Source organism: Rana temporaria, chromosome 9 (genome assembly GCF_905171775.1).
Source record: "Rana temporaria chromosome 9, aRanTem1.1, whole genome shotgun sequence".
NCBI lineage: Eukaryota > Metazoa > Chordata > Amphibia > Anura > Ranidae > Rana > Rana temporaria.
The window spans coordinates 127,939,312-127,964,173 of NC_053497.1; the positions used below are offsets into that span (position 1 = coordinate 127,939,312).

General features: G+C 43.5%; 1 protein-coding gene across 1 annotated transcript; it reads left to right on the plus strand.

The window, feature by feature from the left end:
- The first annotated feature begins 16,097 nt into the window (after nucleotides 1-16,097).
- Nucleotides 16,098-23,708, plus strand: LOC120914034 (POU domain, class 5, transcription factor 1.1-like). Its single transcript, XM_040324465.1, has 5 exons — nucleotides 16,098-16,959; nucleotides 17,796-17,907; nucleotides 19,115-19,245; nucleotides 21,164-21,328; nucleotides 22,786-23,708. The coding sequence occupies exons 1-5, from the start codon at nucleotides 16,351-16,353 to the stop codon at nucleotides 23,029-23,031; spliced, it is 1,263 nt and encodes a 420-aa protein (XP_040180399.1). The 5' UTR covers nucleotides 16,098-16,350; the 3' UTR covers nucleotides 23,032-23,708.
- The last annotated feature ends 1,154 nt before the right edge of the window (nucleotides 23,709-24,862 follow it).

The following is a 24,862-nucleotide window of genomic DNA, read 5'->3' on the forward strand; positions in this document are numbered from 1 at the left end:
TACATCATGTGTCCTCACAGCCGATAGATAGAAATGTAACTTTTACTAAACATGTTACTTTTATTTTCTCTTACCATGGGATACTCCTCGAAGAGGCTCTATTGATACACTGGAATCTGATACAAAGCAAGAGCATGATCCCAGGGAAAATGAAGTAGACAATTCTTCAGGATGAAAACTATACAATACAAAACCAGGATAGGAAATAATAACATGTTTAGTAAGAGTTGCAAGAGTTTAAAATATATCTAAAGCCAAAATATTATATATCATTTTTGGATAAATTATGGAATGGTAAAAACCAATCAAGATTTTTTGTTTTTGCTGTCTGTGTCCCATTGGGGAGATGGATGGAGGAAACTCCTCTGCTGGCTATTATATTCAGCGCCCATGATAGACTGTGTTCAGTGGTGTTGCCAACCAGTGACTGCATCTGATAGGATGTAGTTGCTATTTGGTAGTACCACCGGGCTCAGTTGACTTTTACATTGACTTTTATTGAGCAAGTTTTGCTTGCATTCCAACAGATTTGGCCATAGCCTCTACGGCTAGCTTTAAGCCTCATATACACGATCGGACTTTACACAAACTTTTCCGTGGATTTTTGTTTGAAGGGCGTTGGCCGTGAACTTGGTATGCATACACACGGCAGGACTTAAAAAACTTTCCCAAAATCAAGTTTTTTTTCCAGCTCTTTACCACCACCCTTTGGTCAACTTCTGCTATTGTTGGTTGATTTTAACATTGGTTTTGAGCATACGTGTTTGTACTTTGGACAAAGTCAGATGGACTTCTGTGCACACGATAGGACTTTGCACCATAGGACTTTTGTTGCCGAAAAGTTTGTCCGTTTGCAGAGCGGACTTTTGTCCAATAAAAAAACGAAAAAGTTTGTCCGATGGAGTGTACACACGGTCAGATTTTTTGGAAAACCTGCTCATTTTGAAGTTTGTTGACAAAAAGTCTGACTGTGTGTATGGGGCTTTAGACTGTTGTCGTTAGAACAAATGTCCTCATGCAAAGTTTTTCCCACTATTTCTGTTCTGGTGACAATTGTAACATTTCAAATTAAATTCTGTTCTGGTCTCCTCAATTGACAATAAATGTCACCAGTGAGACGGACAGCAACAAAGACCTGGCAGGGGTTCTCTCTACCTATCTTAAACAAAAAAAAAGTTTTGGCTTTAGATACACTAACTTCTTTCAAGTTTAGATTCAAGATGCTTTGTAACAAAACTGTTAGTACTAATATGAGGTATTCTGTGTATCAGAAGTCCAGGGAATGCATCCCCCTACTTGGTGAACCAATCCTGACAAATTGCCATATTGTGACCTGATGTGTACAAAGAAATAAAGCAAAACATTGATATATTTGTGTGTGTGGGGGGATCCGGGTGGGGGTGGGGAGGGAGGGAACTTGAGGGGTGGGAGGGGGGAGGGTTTGTAAAATTTTTAGATGACTGCATTAAAAAAAACAAAAAAACAATGACTTTCAATGCCACCTGAGTTGCTGGACCTTATGGGATTAAATATTGTCATGTTTATCTCTTAACATCTAGAGGACCAGTTTTATTCTCACAAGGTGATTTATATGCAGAAATAAAACTTTAAAAAATCTATGTTTGTTGCAATTATTTTGTGTGATTTTTGTGGTTTCACTTAAATGGCCAGGCTTGTTATAAAGGGAAACTTCCACCCAGGGCCTAATTTGCTCTCCCTGCCGCCCCAAGGCCAGGTTCTGCAATGCACCCCCTCCCCACCAACCGAACCCCCCCCCCCAAATCAACGGAGAATGGGCGGCACGGTTAGTTCAAATATTTTTTATTTATTTTTTACTTTATTACTTTTTTTTGTAGCTTGTCGCTTACTTTTATTAATTTTTGTATAATTTTCTTATTATTTTTCTTATTCTTTACATTTTTATTTTATTAATTTAATTATTATTTCTTATTATTTATTTATTTTTTATCAATTTTTTTCACTTAACTTTTTTGCTATCACACAGGAGAAAACAATTCCCTGTGTGATAGCAATTGGAGGTGACATGTTCTCTTTATTGACCCTGTCACCTCCAAAACAGGAGTCCTAGCACTGTGCTAGAACTCCTGTCACAGCTGAGATGGGAAGAGCACAGCTCTCCCCTCTCTCTGTGTACATCGGCAGCAGTGAAAGGAGACAGACTGGGTGGCCGGGGGGAGGACGGAGTCCCGAAGACATATCCAGCAGAGAGAGATATGTGGGGTGGGGGGAGAGGGGAGGACAGACGAGAGCACACATTTTACAAGTGATTTCGGCGACATCGCCGCAATCACTTGTTAACGAGCGAGCGGATTCCCCCATAACTTACCGCCCTTAACTGTATGTTACTGTACGTCGGGGGACTCCATGCCACTGCCGCCCCTTGGTGCCCTGCCGCCCCAAGGCCTGGCCTCAGTGGCCTTGTGGGAAATCCGGGCCTATTCTGCTGCATCGTCCCTTCATCCTTTGCCAAGAGCCTCAATGCTAAAAGCAGGCAGTTCAGCAGAGAAAGCATAGACCGCTAAGATCCCAGAGCAAGAATAACCTGATTTGGAATACTTACGAATGGTTCTATTTAATGGGGGGTGGTTACTGCTGGGAAGATTTGTCCTCGCTTCCTGCCACAGATACACAACAGAATGCGAGAGCAAATCTCCCCGAAGTGACGATTGTCATCGGAACAGATGTTCCGTAAAATGTTAGAATTATGAGAATGAGCATGTGACAAGTAATACCACGTACACACAGTTGGAATTTCTGACAACAAATGTTCGATGTGAGCTTGTTGTCGGAAAATCTGACCGTGTGTAGGCTCCATCGGACATTTGGTGTTGGAATTTCCGACAACAATTGTTTGAGAGCTGGTTCTCAATTTTTCCGAAAACAAAAGTTCTGATCCTCTGTGTGCAATTCCGACGCACAAAAATCCTACGCATGCTCGGAATCAATTTGACGCATGCTCGAAATCAATTTGACGCATGCTCGGAATCATTGAACTTAATTATTCTCGGCTTGTCGTAGTGTTGTATGTGACCGCGTTCTTGGCGATCGGAATTTCCGACAACATTTGTGTGACTGTGTGTATGCAAGACAAGTTTGAGCCAACATTCCGTCGGAAAAAAAATCCACGGTTTTGTTGTCGGAATCCGATCGTGTGTACGCGGCATAAGAGTGAATTTTCTTAACAGGGACTATCGCTTCCACAATTTATCCAAAACTGGAAATCATGTTTTGCCTTTAGATATACTTTAATCACAATATAAAATGATAATATAAATTAGGGGGTTCAACTGGGTGTGGTCTTCCTCTCTCAAAGTGGTTGTGTGACCATCTGTAAAAACTTTAAAAAGTTGATTAACAAACAATTTGTATAGCCGTTTGCCAAGTGAAAGTTCATGTGCATTTTATCTGTGCAAATGGGGCAAAAACTAATTTAAATAGGCTAAATCCTGAATGCTGAAAAAAAAAAAACTCTGCTACTAAGCTACGTAATAGTTGTAAATGATACATACTCTTCATTGATTGCAACTTTTCTTAGGAAAATGAAACACTAAAGAAAGCATTTGTATAGCTTCTCCAAATATCTGCTACAAAATTGTCAATGTGATATGGGCCTGAAGGGTTTTAAAGTAAACCGCTGCAGTAAAAAAAAAAAAAAATTCCCCTGTAAGACAATTGCATAATGTTCTAGTATGCATTGCATACTAGCACATTATGAAATACTTACCTTAGAATGAAGCCCTCCAGCAGGGTGCTGTTACCGCTGACAGGGCTTCCATTTTTATCCAGTCTTCCTTCCTTCAAGGTTTGTGGGCTGTATAAGTGTGGGGGCCCTCGGTTCTGGCATGGTGATCTGAAAGTCCAGCACAGCATGCCAGACCTTCAGAGTGCATGTGGTTGCGTTACCAGCTACATCCAATGTGAATATCTCCTAAATGGTGACCATTTAGGACGTATTCAAGCAACACTAAAGGCAAACTTTTTATTTTTTTAAATAACAAACATGTTATACTTACCTCCACTGTGCAGCTCGTTTTGCACAGAGTGTCCCTGAACCCTGTCTTCTGGGGTCCCTCGGCGGCTGTGTCGGCTCCTCCTTGCAAAAGCTTTCCACCTTCATGCGAGCTCGCATGGTGGAAAGCTTTTGCGAGTGCGCTCCCGTGATACAGCGGCGGGCATAGCCGCCGACTGTATCACTCGGCCCCCCCCCCCCCGGGGCGCCGTGTCATCCGCTGTGATTGACAGCAGCGCCAACCAATGGCTGCGCTGCTATCAATCTGTCCAGCCTAGCCAATCAACGGCCAGGCTGGGAACCGAAGAGGATCACATGGACGCACGCGGGACTTTCGAGGGGTCAGGTAAGTAAAACAGGGGTTCGGGGGGGGGGGGGGGAATGGTACCATCGGTTGTTTTTTCACCTTAACGCATAGGATGCATTAAGGTGAAAAAACATTTACCTTTACAACCCCTTTCATTTTACCTACAGGTAAGCCTTATTATAGGCTTACCTGTAAGTAAAAATCACAAAGCTGACTTTACTACCACTTAAAGGTGTCCTAAGGCCCATAGAGCAGACACATGATGGTGTACCCACTTTCTGTACATCTTCAGAATACTTACCGACAGGGTTTTTTCTTATAAAATAGATGCAGATTTCCCCAAAAACCCCTTCCTCCACCTACACACACATACCCTCCAAACTGCATAAAATAGTGGGTGTGGTCAAATATCACTAACAGGGGGAGGGACTTAAAGGGGCATTAAATAATACATACATAGTGCAGAGTTCAGAGTTGCGCTATGTGCAAAGTTCAGGGGTGTACTGCATACAGAGTGCAGAATTCATGGGTGTGCTACATACATAGTGCAGATTTCAGGGGTGTGCTGCATACAGAGTGTAGAATTCAGGGGTGCGATACACACAGTGCATAGTCCAGCCTTCTTCCAGACCTACTTACTTCTGCATCTCCATCCACATTTCACTTTCACCCCTCTTCTTCTCTAGTACAGTGGAACCTCGGATTGCGAGTAACGCGGTTAACGAGCATTTCGCAATACAAGCACTGTATTTAAAAAAATCCTTAACTTGGTTTGCGAGTGTTGTCTCGCAAAATTAGCAGAATTCTGGCCAAAGCGGTGTGCAGTACCACATTTGGCCTGAGATGGGGGGGCGCCATTCGGAAATGCTTGGAAAAACTCGGATATACTCCATTCCCGAGCCTTTCCGAGGTTTGCCGAGGTCAGCCAGCTGTCTACGGGCCCCTTTCCGGCTGTTTCTGAGACTCTCTGGCGCCCCCCACCTCTGGCCACATGCGGTATTCCATGCCATTGAAGTCAATGCGGAACAAATTATTTTATATTATATAATATAACTAATTATATATTATATTATTTGGGGAAACTCGCTTTGATTACGAGCATTCTCCTGGAACGGATTATGCTCGTAATCTGAGGTTCCACTGTACCTCCCAACACACTGTAGTTGGCTCTGCCTCTCTCACTTTCAGGAAGATCATCCAGTGGGGGTGTCGGCATCCACACTGCCCCCTGGGCACCTGCAGCTCTCTTGTCTCCATCCTGCACTGGGAGCCACTCGGGAAAACCGGTCTTGTGTACGAGGCATAGGAGATCATCTTCCAGATTTTATTCATAACGAGATGTACCGTAATGTACTGAATTGTAGTATTTATTTTCTAAAAATAAAATATTTAGAAAGAAAAATACCAAGCAGTTTATTATATTTAGTCTTTGTGGTCAAAATTCCCCTTTCAAAACAATAGAATACCAGTAGTCGAGTTCCTCTATAGTGGTAAGAGAACTTAGATGTGGTCATTTATTGCCATCTTATTTCAACCCTTCTTCCCTCCCCAGCTAACACGCACATTCTTTTTTTTTTAATCCCTCTATAAATGAACATATCATAAAGGCACCACAAGGTAACACATGAAAGTCATTATTTCACCATAAACAAAAAAATTAACATAAATTTGTAATCATAACTCATAACAAGCCAACATAACAAGGCCAAAGTAAGATGGCTGTCTATAGTAGACATATATAATTGTCAACACTACTTCGATGGCCATTATTGAAGACCCATCCAAGGAATAATTCTCTAGCCATTTCATTCTGTAGAAGCTTACACCTTGGGTTGATGTGCCACAATTAGGGATGAGCTTCGTATTCGAGTCGAACTCATGTTCGACTCGAACATCGTATGTTCGATCGTTCGTCGAAATACGGCTTTGGCCAATTATGGCTTAGGGGGTTTAGTACACACCCCACACTATAAAAGGCCGCCTGCAGGTCGGCCTTGTGTAGTGTGTTGCGGTGGTTAAAGCGGAAGTTCACCCATAGCTTATACATTTTCCCCTTAGCTTCCTGCTCGTTTTGTCTAGGGGAATCGGCTATTTGTTTTAAAATATGATCCGTACTTACCCGTTTACGAGATGCATCTTCTCCGCCGCTTCCGGGTATGGGCTGCGGGACTGGGCGTTTCTTCTTGATTGACAGTCTTCCGAGAGGCTTCCGACGGTCGCATCCATCGCGTCACGATTTTCCGAAAGAAGCCGAACGTCGGTGCGCAGGCGCAGTATAGAGCCGCACCGACGTTCGGCTTCTTTCGGCTACTCGTGACGCGATGGATGTGACCGTCGGAAGCCTCTCGGAAGACTGTCAATCAAGAAGGAACGCCCGCTCCCGAAGACCCATACCCGGAAGCAACAGAAGAAGATGCATCTCGAAAACGGGTAAGTACGGATCATATTTTAAAACAAATAGCCGATTCCCCTAGACACAACGAGCAGGAATCTAAGGGGAAAATATAAAAAAAAAAGGAATTGGGTGAACTCCCGCTTTAAGAGAGGACAGAGAGAGTGTCATTTTTTGCAGGTAGATAGAGCAGGCAGGCAGGCTAGTCAGTTAAGTTACAGTGTGTAGAGGATATATATACATCCCAGGTGTTGTACATATATTTATACACTGTATAGTTTAGCTAGATCAGTTCTTCCTAATTTACTGGCAGGCAGGTGATTGTGCTAGCTGCAATGGGCCAGATTCACATAGAACTGTGGCGGCGTAACGTATCGTAGATACGTTACACTGCCGCAAGTTTTCATCGCAAGTGCCTGATTCACCAAGCACTTGCACGAAAACTTACGCCCGCGTAATTCAAAGGGGCGTGTGCCATTCCTATTGTGTGTACAAGGCATGAGTCTATAACTTTTACCTTTGTAGGCAACAAGTACACTCCCGTCAAGGAATCATGAAGAATAAATATGCAAAAAATTGTTGGCTAAATCCACAAGGCCTTTATAGAATAACAAATGCAATAAATCGCTTACTGATGACGTGCATAACGAAACAGCTGTCGAGGCGCAACTAGGTCACGTGATTACGTCACCTCCGGTCCCCCTGGTTCACCGCTGTGACAGGTGGAACGCACGCCAGGCATCTCCATTACGGGACTTTGTGTACTCAGCCGTAGTAACTGCTATCCAGCCTCAGTGTCGGGTTCGAGGCACCTACAAATATAAGCGGACACTTGGCATGTTATTTGAATTTTAAACTTTTTTATTAAATGGGATTACACTATGTTCGGTCTATCTTGTTATTTGCATATCCTGATTTGAGCCTGCCAGTGTATGAGAAGTTCTGATCTCGTCTGCACCAATTGCCTCTATCTGCCATCATCCATTATAACAACAAGCACATTAGACCTCTTTTTTAATTAAAAGGGTCAATGTGCTCTGGTAAGCTGCCATCCTTACCTTGAGCACTTTTGGGTGTCGTTTATTGTTTGCAACTGTGGTGAAGGCGAATGTAGCAAGTCACTTTAAGTTTTGGATCGGTTCCCTCAATGGACGTTTTTCAAGAAAACCACCACCAAGATTGTCACTATTATTGTGTATATGCACAAATTTATTTTTAAGGACTTTATTAGGACTGGTTCAGTTCTGTTTTGGCTATTGCTTTCCAAGCGGCATCACTTTATGGTTCTAGTCCCATTCAGTTGGGTATAGAGTCAATATAATAATTGGGTTTACACAGTCGTGTTGACATTTGTTTCACAACAATTACCCGTGGTTTACATTTTATTAGTGCACTCTAATATATTCTATTCGTTCCAACAAAAAAAAGTCTATAGGTTCACACACCATTTTTAGTAATTCAGATGGTGTGGGTAGGCTGGTGTTTATATCACTAAATAATCAAATGTTTTTGTATTATTAATTTTTTGAGCGCCCCCATTAATATATTATTATATGTAAATTTTTTTCAATAAATTTTGAGGTTGGATGAAAAGCTGCAAAATTAAAAGTTTGGCAGTTAATTGAATTGAATTAGAGGCCCCATACCCATGCCAAAAGACTGCAGTGGTGAGATCCTAGGAATATTGAGGACCTTAAATCTCATAAGAAGATGCTCCAATAAAGTGCAGGAATGTCCTCTCATAAAATTTGGGATCCTCATCATTCGCAGGATCTTGCTGAAAGTATTGAGACTATTGCTTAGGCCAGGGGTGCCCAACCTTTTGAAGAGCAAGGGCCACTTAAGCGACTTGGTAACCGGTCGCGGGCCACAATGAGTGGAGTGGGTGGATGGCAGCCCACTCGGCTTTATAGAGCCCACTCTACTCTCAGCAAACCAAACTCGCAGGTAAAAGAAGTCTATGGCTCAGTGTAGGTAACCCTAAGGTGCACTTCTCTGTACCTGTGGATCAGTTTGAAAGCAGCCCAGTAACCACCGCAGAGCAGATATGCCCATATATACATTGTGATTTTAGTAATAAACTTACCTTTAATAACAGTATTCTATTCTATTTTATTTCATCCCAGAGCAGGAGGTCGCGGGCCACATCAGAGGGCTCCGTGGGCCACTGGTTGGGCACCCCTGGCTTAGGCACTTTGAGTAATTTAGGTATATTTTCTCTTTTTTTTCTTTTTAAATTTAAATATGTAGACCAGGGGTGACAAACCTTTTGAAGAGCGGGTTCCACTTAAGCGACTTGGTAACCCACTCTACTCTATAGAGCCCACTCAAGTCTTTTTTTTAGCGGATCGGATTTGAGGTAGGTGTTTGTAAACAGACACAAGTCCATTTACATCTGCCACTCCTTAGAGGTAAATGGAGGGTCCTATTGGGTCAGACTGACCATGTCAAAGGGGCCTAAGGCTGCTTTCACACTGATGCACTGTTTACCTGCACCGGGGGTTCAACTGTGGCTGTCCTGCAGGTTAGCTGCACTTTGCCATAGACTTCTATTATATCCTATAGGTGTGGTGCACTTTCAGAAAGCTCACCAAACTCACAGGTAATAGAAGTCTATGGCTCAGTGCAGGTGCACTGCTCTGCACCTGCGCATCAGCCCAGTACACTGTGGGCCAGATTCACATACATTTGCGGCCGGTGTAACGTAACCCGTTTACGATACACCGCCGCAAGTTTCCAGTTTTACTGCCCGATCCACAAAGCACTTACCTGGAAACTTGCGGCGGTGTATCGTAAATACGTCCGGCGCAAGGCGGGCCAATTCAAATGGGCGTGTGCCATTTAAATTAGGCACGCTCCCGCGCCGGACCTACTGCGCATGCTCCGTTTCGCAATTCCCGTTGTGCTTTGCGCGCAGTGACGTCATTTTTTCGAACGGCGACGCGCGTAGCGTAATTCCGTATTCCCGGACGCCTTACGCAAACGACGTTCATTTTTAAATTTCGACGCGGGAACGACGGCCATACTTTATACAGCAATACCATTGCTGTGTAAAGTTAAGGCACCAAAAACGACGACTAACTTTGCGACGGGAAACTAGACTAGCGGTGACGTATTGAACGCGAAAATCCGTCGTGGATCGCCGTAACTTCTAATTTGCATACCTGACGCTGGTTTACGACGCAAACTCCCCCCAGCGGCGGCCGCGGTACTGCATCCTAAGATCCGACAGTGTAAAACAATTACACCTGTCGGATCTTATGGATATCTATGCGTAACTGATTCTATGAATCAGTCGCATAGATAGAAACAGAGATACGACGGCGTATCAGCAGATATGCCGTCGCATCCCTTTTGTGGATCTGGCCCTGTGATTTTAGTAATAAACTTACCTTTAATAACAGTATTGTATTCTATTCCATCCCAGAGCAGGAGGTCGCGGGCCACATCAGAGGGCTCCGCGGGCCACTGGTTGGGCACCCCTGATGTAGACCTTGCTTTATCATGCAAGGTGGGCTTTCAAAGGTACATCTTTATAAGCCCATTCATCAGACTTTTCTACCATAAAGGTAAGAGCAATATCAATACTTTTGACAATTAAAGTAAACCTTTCTTTCCTTTCTTAAAGGAAAAATGGGGTCCACCATTGCAGATCTCCTAAAAAAGCTAGTTACTGGTAATATTATACTGATTCATTGGATTCAATATTTTTTAGTCACTGACACAGAACAAGTCTGTAGATCAGAAAGGTCAGAGTCACATGTGAAAGGAGGGCAGGGGGACCCAGGTTCCAACAACATACTGAAGGTTTCTCCTTTGCCCGGGGCGAATTGCTCTATAGAGGACTGCCTAGTACATTGTCCATATGGAGCTTCTGCTAGTGTTAGAGTCTCCTCTGTCATGCTAATAGGGTTCTCTGACACCTACAACAAGTATTGGTGATGGTGGAACTTGTGTCTCAGATATGTTAATAGAACCAGGAGGAGTTCATTATTAGCATAGTATCAGAGGGCTCTTGTGTTGTGAGCTTGAAAGAAGAAGGGACAGAACCTTCTAGCACCACACCTTGGCTGTACAGCTTCAGACACACAATGGCCAACTTCAGAGGTGACTGGGATGGAATAGAGAGAACTTGGAGAGATAGGGGGGGAAGGGCAGAAGTTGTGAGCATTGCCTATAGAACAGAAGGAGATAGATAGATAGATAGATAGATAGATAGATAGATAGATAGATAGATAGATAGATAGATAGGTCGATCGCCATGGCCCGTTGTCTCTTATAAGTGTTCTTTTTAAGCGTTATCCGCCTTATTTGGTATTTCACAATAAAAAGGTTAGTAGTGCACATAAACACATAGGGGTCTATGTATAAAAAGTTGGCCATGCAGATAACTTATGTATATTTCTTTTGATCGTCAACTCCATCTTGTGGCCATAATGAGGCATTTTCCTTAAATACCTCAATCAAAAAAATGGCCTCTAGATGGAGCTGACGATCATGGTGCACAAAAAAAGTCTTCTTGACATCTAATAAATTACAGTGACCATGATCAGACCAATTGAACAATTCCATGGCAAATCAATCATCTTGTGTATATCAAAATGCATTTTAAGCTGGGTAAAGGTAAATCTAAAACCAAAATGTATTTTCCCAGCTTTGGATAACCAGTGGTTAAAACCAATATTGTGAATTTGTATTTATTTTTTGTCTCATTTAGAACATTTCCCTTTAGTACCTATCACAGAGATACACCAGGAAGTGACAGGAAATCTATCCAAAGTGAGGGAGAGTGGCTGTTAGACAGTTATATGTTCCCACAACTGTCAACTGTAACATTTCCATTGCTTTCTGTCCTAGTGACAATGTTTATCAAGGCAAAGAGATAATAATTCTTCCCAGTGGGGACACAGACGGCAGTAACAGTTTGCCTTAGGTATAGATCTTCTAATCTCCACCTACAACGAAACCCTAGGCTCACATCTCTGTTCCTGCGGCCCGTGTTTGTGCGGACTCGGCAGTCTATTTATTTAAATGGGCTGCCGTGCCTGCGTTTTCTGCAAAAAAAAGGTGCTTGCACTTTTAAAAAACACATCGATTACCATGCGTTTTTCCTGCAGTTTCCATACCGGCAAATGTGTTGTGGTTTGAGATGCATAGGGGGTGATCGCAGCGAATACACTTACATTAAAGTAAATCGCAAATCGGAAAAGCCATTTGGTTCTCTCTGGTATATTAGGCTCAGAGTCACTATGAACGGTGGGCAGTACTGCTGCCTTCCAGCACTGGGATCCTTCTTTTGCATCCCAGCCAGGACTTAACGCATTAAATAGCTCAGTGGTTAGCACTGGTGCCTTGCAGCACTGGAGTCCTTGGTCTGATTCCCAGCCAGGACACAATGCACCAAATAGCTTGGTGGTTAATTTTGCATTACCGGGCTCCTTGGTTTGAATCCCAGCAAAAAAACAATGCATCAAATAGCTCAGTGGTTAGTATTGCTGCTTTGCAGCACTGGGGTCCTGTGCCTGAATTTAGGATAGGACATAATGCGCTAAATAGCACAGTGGTTAGTACTGCGGCCTTGCAGCACTGGGGTCACCGTTTTGCATCAGAGCCAGTACACAATGCATTAAATGGCTCAGTGGTTAGCACTGGGGTCATTGGTCTGATCCCCAGCTAGGACACAATGGGGGTTATTTACAAAAGGCAAATCCACTTTGCACTACAAGTGCATTAGAAAGTGCACTGAAAGTACACTTTCAAGTGCAGTCGCTATAGATCTGAAGAGGGCATGCAAGGAAAATAAAAAACTGAATTTTTCTTGCACCTGATTGGATGATAGAATCAGCAGAGCTTCCCCTCAGATTTACAGCGATCCACAGCAACTGCACTTTCAAGTGCACTAGTAGTGCAGAGTGGGTTTAACTTTAGCAGATCAACCCCAATGTGCTAAATAGTACAGTGGTTAGCACCGCTGCCTTGCAACGCTAGGGTCCTTAGTTTGAGTCCAAGACAGATGCACCAAAAAGCAGGGTTCTGAGTGGTTAGTACTGTTGCCTAGCAGCACTGGGGTTCTTGTTTTGAATCCCAGCCAAGAAACAATGCATCAAATAGCTCAGTGGTTAGTATAGCACTGGGGTCCTGGGTCTGAATTCCGGCCAGGATGTAACGCCCTAAATAGCACAGTGGTTAGTACTGTTGTCTTGCAACACTGGGGTCCTTGGTTTGAATCTCTGCCAGGATGCAATAAATAGCTCAGTGGTTAGTACTGATACCTTAGTACCCGATAAATCAGTGGTTAGCAATGCTGCCTTGCAGCACTGGGGTCCTTTGGTTTGAATCTCAGCCTGGACACAATGCACCAAATAGCTCTGGGATCACTGGTTTGAATCTCAGCCATGGCATGATGCACCAAATAGCACTGGGGTTCTTGGCTTGAATCCCAGCCAGGGCACAGAGAACTTTATTTTGGCTTCTGACAAAGGCACAATGCTTTAAATAGCTTAGTGGTTAGTATTGCTGCTTTGCAGCACTGGGATCCTTGGTCTGAATTCCAACCAGGACATTACGCACCAAATAAATAGAACAGTGGTTAGCACTGCTGTCTCTCAGCACCATGGTCATTGGTTTGAATCCCTCATTGAACACAATGCACCAAATAGCTCAGGAGTTAGCACTTCTGTCTTGCAGCACTGGGGTTCTTGGTTTGAATCACAGCCTGGGCGTTATCTGCATGGAGTTTGCATGCTCCCCCTGTGCTTGCATAGATTTCTTCCGAGACTCCAACTACATGTTGGTAGGTTAAATGGCTCCTGTCTAAATTGGCCCTAGCATTTGTGATAGGAGACCTTGGATTGTAAGCTCTTGTTGTGAATTTACAACAAGTATTGCTGTCCCAGGCAGAACTCTACAGTGCATGCTGCGACTTGTAGTCCCGCTGGCCTTCCAAGAGCTGTTATCTCAGGATGATGTACCAAGCGATACATTGAAAAAAATAGAAGCAGAATTATATACACTATTTATGTACAGTTAGATATTCCGATTTTGTCCCGGTTTACACACATGCAATGCAGGAACGAGTGTGATTCCTGTGCGGGTTCCTGCATCGCATGTCACCTGCCGGTGGTTCACACTGCCCTCTGCGGGTGTCAATAAAAAGTTAAGGACACCCCCAGATCGGTTCGCAGATCACAGTGCGAACTGTGAAATGGAGTAGGAATCGGATGTTCACACCCATGCGATCTGATTCCAGTGCGGACCAAAAAAAGGGTCCTGCGCCATTTTGCGATTTCAGTCATACAGTTTGTATGTACAGACATAGCATGTGACCTGCACAGCAATGCGGTGTGAACCAAGCCTTAAACTTTCAGAAGTTTAAATTTTTTTTATTAAGAAAGTATTTTATGATTATTTACAGGGACAAGGAGGAGAAAAATGTTGGAAAATAAATGTAAAACTCGAGTCAATGTAACATTTGTAGATGCTGTGGTTGTATCTGGTGTGCCTGGCTTCCAGACGTCCAATACCATCAGCCCTTTCCTGAACGTTATTTTCTCGTTAGGCCCCTTTCACACTACTGCGACTTCAAAGTTGCACGATTTTACTGTGAATTCGCGGCCGTGATTTCGCAGCCACGATTTCAGGGAATGCCTGTGTAAGTGGCATCAAAATCGGACCAAAGTAGTGCAGGGATTACTTTGAAGTCGGACCAACTTGAAGTCGTACTAATATGAATGGTTGTCATTGGAAATCATGGGAAACGACTTGTCATGCTACTTTGCCATCACAAATCGTGGGACAAGTCGTATAAGTGTGAAAGGGGCCTAAGACAAAGGCTTGTTTGTTGTTGTTTATTGTTTATCCACAGTTTTTTGTTTTCGTATTTTTCTCGTTAAAAAATCGCAAGAAAATGATACACATTAAAGGAAAATTGTTTGTTTGGTTCCCGTATGAAAAAAAAGTTTGCCCTTCAAAAATGTTAATTTGGAAAGCCGGAATCGGCTGTCAAACGTTGTGTACACACTATCAAAAAATCGTACGATCGTTCTTCGGACAAAAACGGTCGCCCGATTTTCTTAGAGTGTGAATGTGTGAGGTGACCCTTATGCTGGCCAGACACGGCTTGAATAAAAAAACAAAAAATCTGTCAAACGCGCATGCGAGAACGCCATCATTGTACCAATAGATGTTGCCCAATTACCGGCATATATTGATTGATAACAACATAAACGGTAGATTCCTTGTGAATCGATTACACGATCCGGGGGTTACATTTTAACACGCGCATGCACTGTAGATTTGTTCGAACTGTTTTCGATCGATTCCACTACTAATGTTTTGAAAATCCGACATGTTTTTTTCAGCATTAAAAATTAGCATTTTGAGAATCAAAATTAGCCCACTAAGGCTGGATTCAGACCTATGCATTTTTAGTGCTTTTTGCATTTTAGAGGTTTGCACTACAATCCATTTAACATGGTTTCCTATGGAACACGTTCTATAGTGCAAATCTGAAAAATGCAAAAAGCACAAAAAATGCCATAGGTGTGAATCCAGCCCTACATTTTGAAAGTCGAACAATTGAGCGTATCTAAATCATATTTCTGCATGCTTGTCCATATCATTGATTCAGATGCAGCCAAGCAACTGGCATTTTTGGAAGAAGGCCAGCAATGCCAGCCATTGCAACAGGGAAATGCACATTCTAAAAATATGTTGTTTTTGCATCATAGTAATTATTTGTATAAACACCATAGAAATCTATTATATATACAACATTTTAATAGATTTTTATATCCATCATAGCTATCTATTGTATAAACAGCATAGTATTATATATATATATATATATATATATATATATATATATATAATATATGTCTCATAGCAATTATCTGTATATGCACTGTAGCCATGGGACATGACATTTTGTGCCTTATTACAGGGACAGGTGATTAGTTTATGATCCCTAATGGTTGGGAAGTGATTGCACTGATACAAGGAAAGGAAAATGTGTCCAATCAAAGTTTACAAAGAAATGCCTGCTGAGCATTTAATATGGAGATTCCTGCTAACCTTGAGCAATCCATTATGTATGTGCATATATGCATCACCTATGTGATTAGCAGCAATGGTGCCCACTGCAAGAGTTAACCCCCCCCCCCCCCACACACACACACACCCACCATGCAGCAGGTACACTTATTTATACCTTGAAGACTTTCTTTCATGGGTTAAATTCATTAGGAAATCAAATAGTTAATTCACCCTGGTGGGTGGATGGTGGGGGTTATTTGCTGCAGAGGAACCAATGAATGATAGGATCAATTAACATAACCATTGATTGGGGGGTGGGGCTGGGATCTCCACCTCTAGAGTAAATAAGCCAATTTAATGGCTTTTCAGGTTGGAGGAGCCATCTTCATGGACATACTGGAAGGAGCAGTTGAGGTCTAAGGAAGCTGGTGGAAAGGTTTTAGTGGCCCTTTTTGTGCTAAGGAGCACTGTTGGCTTTTGGACAAGGACTAGCCTCTCCAGTGTTTCATTGAGGCAATTGAAGTGGGACTTGAACCTTTTACTTAACTTGAAGACTTGGAGACCAGAGAACTTTCAGAGCTTGGGGTCATGTACAGCCAACAGCCTTACTCTTCATTTGCCCTGAACCATGGGATCATCCAGGATGGGTTTGGGGGCTACCATCACCCCTCCCAGACCTTTTACTTCCCAGCTGTGAGGTCAGAGAGTGGGGATCTGGGGGAGCAACAGGCTCAGGTCATGTCTTGGAACCATGCTCCTCAGCTGGAGCACCCTGGTCACCTCAATCTTCGTGCACCCCCAGGTCACCAGCTAGGAGAGGACAACCCCTGTGTGGTGGAAAGCAGGAAGATCAAGGAGGAAAATGAGGATTCTGATGGGTCAGTAGAGGAGAAGAGTCACCTGGTTCCTCAGTATTACCCTCATGCTTGGTCTCCAGCCTTCTGGCCAGGGAGCCCCAATATTTCCAGCCAGATCCAGAAAAATGCCAGTGTCCTAGGCTCCAATGTGTACCCAACACTACTGCCCAACCAGAGCCCCATCTCTCCGGAGACTGTAGTAGCGAACATGGAGAGTGGCCGCTGCAGCAGCACCCCCACCCAAGAGGTGGCCAAAGAGGGCGACTCACCTGCCAGCCAGACTGTGGTCAGCCCAGGGGTCCAGGAAGAGATTCTGTCTGAAGATGGGGAGGAAGCGCTGGTAAGTGGCTATGTGTGCAACTTCTCTCCTTGTTTTGTGTTTAGATTGCCAAAGTCTATCATTTTAGTTGGCCTTGTAGGTCTGCCTAATCCTTAAATTAATTTCTTCTATCAATCTGCATTCAAAAATCAATACGATCATGCTATCTTAGACCCTAAACAAACAAAACAAAATTGTCTTGCATCTTACCAATTCTTAGATGTGGGATGTGTTTTGGTTTATAGGGTGTTTTTTTTTTTTTTTTTTTTTTTTTTTTGGGTGGGGGTGTGTCTGGGGTGGTTATTGTTGCTTCCATCTTTGTGACTGTTTTTTTTTAGGCTACACCTATACAAGGTCAGTCTGCAGCTGCCCCCTCCCCTTACAGCATTCAGGGGTGGTTCATCCTGCCATTATTTGCTGGACCTGTTGCTATAGGAGGCATTGCGTGTCATGATCCCATGTGGGGTTTAAAAATGTGTGTGTGTGTTTTTTTTTTTTTTTTTTTTTTGGTAGGCTTAACCCTTTCAGGACCAAGGGATGTATTTGTCATGTTTTTAATTGTCTGTATCATCTGATTAAGAACGTTAAAAAAAAATTGCTGCTTTTGGCGTTCCATAGAAAGTTACCTAAATTGTCACATTTGTCCCGTGTCATAATTCCTCCCCCAAAAAATGACACGTGTGGAAATGGGTTTTATTTATTATTCAAATACGTTCTTAAAGGGGGGGAAATTCATTTTTTATATTGATAAAGGTAATCTTATGGTCCTCAAAGGGTTAAATGCCTCCCCCCCCCCCCTCCACCAGATATGAGCAGCAGTAAAAACTGTGTACTTTAACTATCGCTTTCTCTTTTAGGAAATGCCCAGTGAGTTGGAAATGGAGCAGTTTGCTAGGGATCTGAAGCAGAAGCGGGTGTCTCTGGGGTTTACACAAGCAGATGTTGGCTATGCCTTGGGCGTTTTGTACGGTAAGAACTCCACCCCCCCCCCCTTTTATTTTTTTTTAATGTAAATTGCTTGCTTGGGTTTTACATCTCCTGGAATGTCCCCCTCATAAAGCCAACCCTACCTATGTGATCGTGCGCGCCCCCCCCATGCTACATTTAGGTTTCTGTCTGGGTATTGTGGTTAATGAAGCATAGTTACAGAAGTGACCTTTGGGCCCTTTTGCACAGGCCTCCTGATGGGGTTAGGGTTGTCACTTTTATTTTTATTCATGCCAAACCTGAACAGTTTAGCAGTGCATAGTAATTTATTTTATTTTTTGTATGCACTATAGGATTATAACAGACCTTTGGGCACTTCAAAGAGCAAAGTAATGTGGCACACATAGTGCCCCCTCACCCTCCTGTCAAGCCCTGTTCTGAGCCACATTCCTGTCTGAATATTTTGTCCGGGTTTCAGGTGGACTGAAACCCGGACACATGATTCAAAACCCAAACTGTCAGGGTGAATCCTGGACAGGTGGCAACCCTAGATGGGGGTCCACATGGAAAAACTGACAGGTGGACCTGATTGGAAGGTCCATGCAGCACTATGGGATGACGGATGTAAACTGGACTTGTGTCTTTTATTTTTTTTTTTTACAGCTTCCTACTTTCAGATCTGGGAAAAGGACTACATCCTTCCTGTTTTTTTTTGCAGGTTGAAAGTCTGTTTACACTCATCCAGCCATAGAGTGGATGCGGGTCCATCAGATATGTATGACTTCCATCCTAGTCTGCTCTGATCGGGGGGGGGGGGGGGGGGGGGGGGGGGGGGGGGCATATGTCCACAGAACCCTTCCTGCTGATTGTGGCAGATGCCGCTCTGTGTGAAAGGAGGAGCTAGCTTAATATTTTAATTGTTCAGTTTTGTATTTTGTCTAGGCAGCAGAGGGGATAGAGATTGATATGTCTCTTGAATAGGTATGAAGTCTTAAATGGATTTGTCAGTTGGGGGGGGGGGCGATTTTATTATATAATTTTTTTTTTTTGTACTTCTGTTGTGTCTTGGGGATGGAATGTCCCAAGATGGACACAGATTGCAATGAAGTTCTAACCCTTAAATAAGGGATTTATTTATCATTGTAGTTCTAGTTTTGACACCAGCAAATGGTGTAGTATTGGCCCTGTCTGTAAAAATTATTATAGTGACTTTTTTATTTTAATATTTTTTTTTTTTCCTTCATTACAGAAAAGATGTTTAGCCAAACGACAATCTGTAGGTTTGAGTCCCTCCAGCTAAGTTACAAAAACATGTGCCAGCTTAAACCCCTCCTACATCGCTGGCTTTCAGAGGCTGAACACAATGAGAACCTTCAAGAGGTAAGCTGGACTCAAAACAACTTCTAAACTTCCAGAACTTGGGTGTGTTCCCTTTTTTTTTTTTTTCTGTCCACACTAGATGCAGATTCTGCACCACATCGAGATTGCAACCCATTCCTGGGACCCGATTGCGGAGTGTATGTTGACACCCCCGAAGTCTGTTTGCAAAACGGTGTTATTTCCAGAATCCGCTTCCATGGGTGTGAGCAAAAAACACGAGTTTGGTGTGATTTGAGCTATATAAATCCATGGCTTGAATCACAACCCAGAGACAACGCATGTAATTTGCACAGGAATGTGCTGCGATTTCTGTGCAACTTGCATGCAGTATCCTGTAATACATCAGTGTGAACCCAGGATTAAGGTGTATTTGCTTCTGAAAAGCATTCAGTGAGGTTGCCAATGACTCCCTAGGCTGAGCAAGTGGCTTAATTGGCTGACTTCACTAGCTGCATATTTGGTCCAGGGTTTTTAAGTCTTCAAATTTCAGTGGAATTTCATAAGGGTCCCTTTTTTATATCAAAATGTTGGGCTAAAATGGGCTACTCCAGTTTACACTGTAAGTAAAGTCGAAACCCAAGTGTATATAAAGTACCTTCTTGGTGTTAAAGGCGTGCGCCATCTAAAAGGTTGCATTTGGATGGAAAGAATTTAGGATTGGATTTTTTTTTTTTTTTTTTTTTTTTTTCTAGAACACTTCTCCAGCTGACATTTTGTATTTGATTTGGCAAAGAAATCCTTATTGGCACTTAGCCTAATATTCAGGCAGACTGGATTATTTCAGTTCGTTGTATGTGTAGCGCCACCCCCTCAGGAGCCGCTGGTTAGATTTTTGGATTGGCATAGTTGTGTTACCTCTGTGATGTGTCTAGGGGTAATGACGATGCTGAGACCAATGACGGAATGTCCAAACAATTGACGTTTTCTGTGCCTTTATTTTGGGTCAAACATGACCAACAGTCAACTCGAGGTAGACAGAATAGGTTGGTGAAAAGGAGAGAACTTTGCAGATTCAGGCAATGGATGGAAGCAGTCCTGTCTCCAATGATTAATCTTGCTTCGTCACCACTCCAGCCGGAGTGGGTGTAGTGCCCCTGGACAGGTCCCTCACAGGCCTGGCATTCAGGGTGTCACTCGGAACCACTGGGAAGGAACAAGTCTAGACTTTTTGTAGTGAGACCTCTGCCACAGGCCCAGTACTTCTGAACATAGATGATAGAGCGAATCCTCCCAGTAAACACTTTTGTCTTAATCCTCAGGTAGACTTGATAGCTTGGGGTCACCAACTGACAGTTTGCAGCATACAACCTGCCAGTGTCCGGTACCCAGATCCCCGATGGATGGTCTAAGCCCTATTGGATCACCTGCCTCCGGGTTCATCTCAGACCGACTCCCCACTAAAACAGCACAACTCGCTTGGGATCTTCTTAATAAAGGTGGGGGGACCCAGTAAGTCACTGGGGCCCCTTGGCAGCATCAGTTGCTCCGGGCCATGAGGGCCCAAAATCAGGAACTCCGCGTAGCACGTGCGCCCTGGCCTGGTAGGCCATATCGCCGGGGCCTGTGTTGTGCGCACACCCTAAAGGTGGGTGCCGAACCTGGAAAATGGCGTCTGCCAAAGAAATACCCTCCCCCCCAGCATGCCCCGCAAAGGAAACACTCCTCTAATTGGCTGCTGGAGAAAGGGCGCCACCTGCCATCCAGAGATGGAACTGCATCTCTGGAGCACAGGGCAACCCACAGGACAGTTCAGGGTTGGCAACAGTCGAATTTAGACAAATCAACATGGACTCTCTCATCCCACTAAATTTGACATAGCACCTGTACTGAAAAGTACACAGGCGCTACACATGCTTTGACTTGTGCCTCTGAAACCATGTTTGACTGGCTATATTTTTCTTTATTTTTTTTTCTTTAGCTGATCAATCGGGAACAGGCACTGGCTCAGTCCCGAAAGCGGAAACGAAGGACAAACATTGAGAACATCGCCAAAGACAACCTGGAGCTTTATTTTATGAAGAACCCCAAACCAGGACCCCAGGAAATGGAGCAGATTGCCCGGGACTTGCATATGGAGAAGGATGTAAGTATTTTCTTAATGGGATTGTCAGTCTTGTAGTATTAGGACTTCTAGTGAGGGTTGGTATGTAGGCAGGTGTAGTTGGCTAGTCTGCCACTAGGTGGCTCTTGCCAGAATAGTGTCTAGATTCTGCAGACCGTGTCATCAAGTGGTAAGCCCCTTTTAGTTAAGTCGTCCTGCAGTGATGTCGTGGGTGAGTAAATGCCAGGTTGGGATGAGCCATATGGCAGATGGGGCATGGGAGCCAGGGTGAGTTGCAAAAGGCCTTTTGGACTAGGCTGAGTGTTCTGAGTGAGCCTTCACATTTCCCTGACAGAGGTAACTCTGTGAACTAGAGGAGTGGGCACTAATCTTGCTTGCCCAAGACTGTGCCTACACCACCATATATGGTATTCAGGTTGCTGGCTACAGTGGCAGGTGCTATAAGGTGACTGGCCAGCACCAGGATTCTGGTCATCTTTTTGTATAGTGTGGTGTGTGTGCAGACTCTGGAGGCATTGGGCAAATGGAGTAGGTCAACCTGTCTGTTTCTAGCAGTTGGGTGCTAGTAATGAGTGTACTTGTAGTATACTAATCAGGGCTGATGCAAGATTTTGATGCCCTAGGCGAAACCCAATTTTTGCTCTTTGGCTCCACTCCTGACTCCATCCTCTTTTCCCTGCCCATGTAAACCCCACCTTTTTTAATAAAGCCCCCATCAAATGCAGCCTCACCAGTGCCCATCAAAGAATGTTTGCTTGCTTTCATTCGGGAGTTGGGGCACAGTGCTCTGACGCTATGTTCGAACGAAGCAGTGGCTGCCTGCCGATGCTGAGAATTGGTTGCTTGCTGCAGAGAGTAGGAACACCAGTGACTAGGCGCCCTAGGCAACTGCCTAGTGGTAGCACTGGCCCTGATACTACTATTCAATTAATGCACAAGGTTTCCTGGGACTGCAACAATGATCATTAGGACCTAGATGGATGGCCCTAACAGCAGTGTGGCTAGCAGCACTTTCATTTGACAGTCCGACTCCTCCCATGTGGGTTGCTGTGTGCTGCCCCTTAGATAGCAGTCATTGTCTCTATAGAAATCTGGTTGTATGAGATTGGTTTCAGACTCTAAGGCCCCTTTCACACTGATGGATAGAATGGTGCTTTTAGCTGCGGCTTTTCTACGTCCCCATTCAGTGTTTAGCTGCGATTTTGTTACAGAATTGAATGCGTCCAGGTGTGATTTAGCGCAGCTATATGCACATAACCGCAGGTAATCGCAGTCTTTTGTGTCAACTGCGGATAGCAGTGGGAGGAAAGAACAGGAACATGGGTAGATTCAAGGGGCCAAAAAATAAAAGGGTTGCTATGGGAATGACTACCGCAGCTAAATGCGGCCGCATGTAATCGCAATGTACAAATGCAGTGCCTGGAGCCTTGCATTTCACAGAACATTTTACATACTTTTAACTTAAATTTCTTCTCTAGGTGGTCCGTGTCTGGTTCTGTAATCGCCGTCAGAAGGATAAGCGTCAGATTATGAAGGAGCCTCATAATGACGGTTATGAACAGCAACACCTCGTCCCTCATGGAGTTTTTTCTCATCAGGAGATGCCATCGCCAGGATATATGTCTGGGTCACCACCAATGTACAACCCTGCTTTTAACCACAAAAACGACATGTTCCAACAACCTGTGCCTCATGGAATGCAGCTTGGAAATCAAATCTGCTAACTTTGAGTCTAGGACTTCTTTGACATGGGACTACTGGCCTTCCCTGCTTGTACCAGGATCGTGTTCTGGCTTCGGTGCGAAGACTTTGTTTATTTTTTTGTTTTTTAACTTAACTTTTTTAGACACTTTTAATGCTTCGCAAGACTCTTAAGTGTCTCTAATTTGTTACTCCCATGTGTGCCACTGTCTACCTCTGATCTACAAAGTGGGTTTCTCCCCTTCCTCATTTAGAGGTGTTAAATAGGGAGCGCTCGGGATCTTTGTTTTTTTTTTAAAACGAGAAACTGATATAATGCATTAAGTGGCTTGCTGGGAGGTTTTTTTTTCTGGTGTTTGTTTTTAATGTTTGATATCTTTAAAATGCCTTTGTCAACCAGTTTGCTATTGGGTACCAACAAGGTTAGGATTGGAAGGACCTCCTGAAATTTGGATACCAGAGGCCTGACTTGTAGCTTGAGGCTTATGGGGGGAGTAGCTGTATATAGCCATTTTTCAGTGGGGGGGGGGGGGGGGGGGGAGTACTGGGCAAACGCTGGAATATTATGACGTCCTTCAAGTTGGGTTCACACCATCTTCGCATGCAGCTTGCAACAGGGGTCTGGTGCATCAGTTTTTGGATAGGATTTCGGTCTTTTTTTTTTTTTTTTTAAGACCTGAAATGGAGCAAAATATGCACAGGGCTCCTGTGGAGAAATGTGAATTGGCTCCATAGAGAGCCAGTCAAAATCTCCTGCTGCAAATTGGATGCGACGAACCGCATCCAATTTGCAATGGTGTGAACCCAGCCTAAATGTGCAAAATGGCCCATAGGGAGTGCTTTGTTTCCATTCCAGTCTGCAAATGCTAGACTCCTGGCAGTTATGCTGGCATACTTTGTTTCATTACTTTGTGGGACTAGCCTAAAATAAGTGACTTTCTGGTTTTGCACAGAAGTTCTGATCTACACCTGTTCTTGGGTTGGTGTCTGACTTAATTTTGAAACTTGTTGGGTGGGTAGAACAACCAGGAAGCTAACATTTTTACAGAGAAGTGGTAAACGATGGAGGTCAACAAAACTAACATGGTAAAAGTTGACTCAAGATTGTTGGTGTGGGGTCCCCCCACCCAATATTTTCCTTATGCATGCCTACACGAAACTAGTCTGATAAAAAAACTGGTTAACATTGCATCTCATGATTGTATATTGTCACATCAGTTATTTTAAGCATGAATTTTTTTACTACCGTTCTGCAGACTTGTCCCAAGCTGCTACGCATGTTGTTTTTTTGCACATATGTACACTTGTAAATATAGTCAATTGGATAAAGGAGATTTTAATGCTATTTTTGTTGTTTTTCTCTACGAATGGGCTTGTAAAGGCTTTGTGAACGAAAGCTGACATCTTTGGCTGTGGGTTAGAGTAGCCACTACGCAGGGACGTGCGGTGAGGTCACTGGCTAGTATCAGAGCCAGATACACACAGGTTACATACACTGCGATCGTTGGAGTGAACGCAATAATTCTAGCACTAGACCTAACTAAACATGTAACCTGTACACTTTACATCGTCGCCTGTGGAGATTAAGTACTGAATCTTGGCACCATTCCACAAGTCTGCGCAATTTTAAAGTGAGACATGTTGGGTATCGCTTTACTCAACGTAACTTTTTCACCTTGTACAAAAATCGGGCTAACTCTACTGCAGTGTTAAAAAAAGAAAAAAAAAAAAAAAGAGAAATTGCTGCCCAAATGCCGTCTGACATAAAAAGTTTTTATCCTCCTAGGTTGTCTTTATTAAAAATAAATGTGTTTGGGGGTTCTGTGTAATCTTATTGCAAAATGGATGATTTTT